The 3,385-nt window shown below is 52.9% G+C and overlaps 1 protein-coding gene across 1 annotated transcript in view; it reads right to left on the reverse strand.

Moving 5' to 3' along the window:
* Window positions 1–577: 577 nt before the first annotated feature.
* Window positions 578–3,385, reverse strand: part of VAMP2 (vesicle associated membrane protein 2) — a gene marked incomplete at its 5' end in the record, with an annotated part of 3,200 nt that continues 392 nt past the window's right edge. The window contains 3 exons of the mRNA XM_015562530.1: window positions 578–2,260; window positions 2,859–2,910; window positions 2,990–3,148. Of these exons, the coding sequence (XP_015418016.1) occupies window positions 2,244–2,260; window positions 2,859–2,910; window positions 2,990–3,148 (228 nt within the window). The remainder of the gene's footprint in view (window positions 2,261–2,858; window positions 2,911–2,989; window positions 3,149–3,385) is intronic.

Below are 3,385 nucleotides of genomic sequence, written 5' to 3' on the forward strand. Positions count from 1 at the left end.
ACTTCAGGCCTAGGAGTAAATGACTACAGAAGATGAATGCACAGCATCTGTGAGTTAAATCAAGGGGTAGCCCGGCCGTAACTGGTTTGGCTCAGTGGATAGAGCGTCGGCCTGCGGACTGAAAGGTCCAGGGTTCGATTCCGGTCAAGGGCATATGCCTTGGTTGCGGGCACATCCCCAGTAGGGAGTGTGCAGGAGGCAGCTGATCGATGTTTCTAACTCTCTATTCTCCCTTCCTTTCTGTAAAAAATCAATAAAATATATATTTAAAAAAAAATCAAGGGGTAAAAGAAATCCAACAAAGGACAAGAGCATAGCCTCAGGCAAAGGAAGAGGGAAAACTGGGAAACTCAGACCTCAGAGTTCACCAGGGTGAGACAAGGGAATCACCAACACTTCCCATTAAGGCTTGGTGCCCCCTGATGGACACTTTGGGAATCACACTTTGCCCTGCCCAAGGTCAGGCCCTCCAACAAAGCTCAATTCCTTCCCAATGTATATTCTTCACATTCCTGTTAAACCTGAAGACCCAGTACCTTTCCTGCTGGTTAAGAAAAAATCTTAGAACAGACACCACTTACTCATTACACATTTATTGTACATTTTCACAATCTGGATGCGCACAGAATTTGGGGGCATGGAGTGAGGGAAGGGGGGAGGCAGGGGACACTGGGATAATATGGGGGGGATCTAGAGCACAGCACCCCCACCCCCAGCATCTCTCCCTACCCTTTCACACAACAGTTTAGATCTCCCTGCTCCCTGTCCACACAGAAACCTTGAGTGTGGGGGGAAAAGTTGGGGGGGGCCCTCCAGTGACAGTTTAAGGGACTGCACCCTCAGACCCCCCCAAATTGTGCCATTTAAAAAGACATTAGATCCCTCCTCTATCACTTCACCTAAGGAGAAGACAGGTCTCTCTCTGGGCTTGACCACCCTGGAGAGGGGCAAGAACCCTCATCTTCCAGCAAATCCCACACACATTGGCAGTGACTAGTACCCCCCCGCCCTGAATTCAGGGGGGGCAGTCAGAGGAGCTGGGCAGTGAAGGAGGCAACACCCTCCAAACTGGGGAGGAGGGTTTTCAGTCCAATCCCCAGCAGGGGTGGGGCCAGAGGAGACTTCCCGCAGGAATTGGGGAGATTCTCTGCCCTGCTCCACTCCTCTCCAAGGCAGTGATGACCCTTCAGACACTGGCAGCCACCTCTCCCAAAAGAGATCAGATTGTGGCCAACCCCCATCTCTCCTAGTGGGTGGAGGAGGGGGAAGATCAGGCAGACGGGAGGGGGGAGACCCCACGGGAATGTCAGTTGAGCGCCCCACATGAAAACTGGGGATCAGGAATGTGGGGAGAAACTTCAAGTGGCAGAAATATCGGTCCATCATAACATACTGAACTCCAAGACACTTACACACCAGCTCAGGGGAGGGAGAGGAGGGGACAAGAGGTTTGGAAAAGAGGGGGAGCAGAGGCAAACTGGACTAGAGGGGCTCGGAAGGGATGATTCTGGGGGCCAGAACAGCCTGGCTTCCCAAAAGCCCAGGCTCCCCAACACCTACAATTAATGTCATGCAAATGAAAGTGTGATACAAGGACCAGTGGGGACTAACTCCTCAGTGAAAAAAAACACACACAAAAACACAGGTTGAAAGAATGAACAGAGTGATGTAACAAAAGAGAAGGAAACCGAAAGGGTTGCCAGTATGCACATGAGTGCTAATTAACATGCTGGAAGCTCCCAGACCTTGGGATTCTTGGGACCAAGTGGGGCCAGTCTCAGAGCCTCCCAAATAATGCAAAGAAGATGCACCTAGGGAGGCCTGGACAATTGCTTTTTGTTTTGTTTTGTAGGGGGGTGAAGATATGGGGAAGGACAGGGTGGGAGGAAGGATCAGCTAAATCCAAGGAAAGGAGAGGAAGAGGGACTATTGCATAGCAGATGCAAATGAAGGGACTTGGGGCTGGTCAGGAAAAGAGGGGAGAGGAAGGAGGGAAAGAAAAAGGCAATGGGAACTGAGGAAGGGGTGTTAAGGACAACCGGAAAAATCTTCTAGTAATAAAACTACAAACAGACCAAATATATATAATATTATATATGTATAAATAACAGCTGGCTATTTACAGGAGGGCACACACACGGACACACACACAGATGGGGGGCTGGAAGATATGGCTGAGAGGTGGAGGAGCGGCTGGGGATGGGTGGGGGAGAGGCCCTTCTCTGGGCTGGCTCCTCGGGGGTTTAAGAGCTGAAGTAAACTATAGAGAAGGAAAGAGAAGGAAGAGGGAGAGGGGAGAAAGAGAGGAGAGAAAGCAGTGTGTCAACCCTGGCCCTGCCCCCCCGCTACCCACTCCCCAGCTGGCTGACAACCCTTCCCCTCTGGGACTCAGGTTCTCCACCTGTCAGGCAAGGGGGCTGGACAGGTGGGTTCCAAGGTCTCTTCAACCCCACGGTGTGGCCCTGGGGCAGACCAGACCAGTAGTGCTCTGGGCCTCTGGAGACCACAAGCTCTTAACAATTGGGTGGTTGGCTTCCTAGCCATGTCCAAGCCCAAGGGCCTTTCCTGCTCTCCTACCCCCCAACTCCAGGGTTCCCAGACTGGGGTCTTAGGCCCAAAATGTCCTCAAGAGAGCAGTGGGATCCACCAGCTTTCCTGTTTCCAAAAATCTTAATAGAAATTGCCCACAACCAGGAAAAGTGCAGACTAAACATCAAGGTCTGGGCTCTCGATGAATCAGAACTGCCACTGGCAGCTTTGTATGCTTTATGCTAAATCGTAAAAACTAGGTTAATGACCTTCCACAACTTAGAGGGGACCTCTCACCAAAGGGCCCTAGCTACTCCCGGCCTACTCACCGATGATGATGATGAGGATGATGGCGCAAATCACTCCCAAGATGATCATCATCTGGAGGGGAGAGGGGAGGGTCAGTGAGACAGACCGTGACACCCCCATTCACCTCCGGTCCGACCTGCTCCACCCTTACCTTGAGGTTTTTCCACCAGTATTTGCGCTTGAGCTTGGCTGCACTTGTTTCAAACTGGGAGGCCCCTGCCTGGAGCGCATCGGCGCGGTCGTCCAGCTCCGACAGCTTCTGGTCCCGCTCCAGGACCTTGTCCACGTTCACCCTCATGATGTCCACCACCTGGGAGGGGAGCCCCACGAGGCAGGGGGTGTGCCAAGGCCCACCTCAATGAGGGCACTCCGGACCATGTGCCCACATACAGAACATGCACCCCGACGTTTCCAGGTTAACATGCCAAGGGCGCGCACAGAACACGCCTGGCACACCTGGGGACATGCAAGGAGCACGCATCAGGGGCGGCATGCCGGCGGACACCCCGGATGTCCTAGCAGCACCTTCTTCTATTGGCGGCGTTCC

This window comes from Myotis davidii, unplaced genomic scaffold (assembly GCF_000327345.1).
Source record: "Myotis davidii unplaced genomic scaffold, ASM32734v1 scaffold37, whole genome shotgun sequence".
Classification (NCBI taxonomy): domain Eukaryota; kingdom Metazoa; phylum Chordata; class Mammalia; order Chiroptera; family Vespertilionidae; genus Myotis; species Myotis davidii.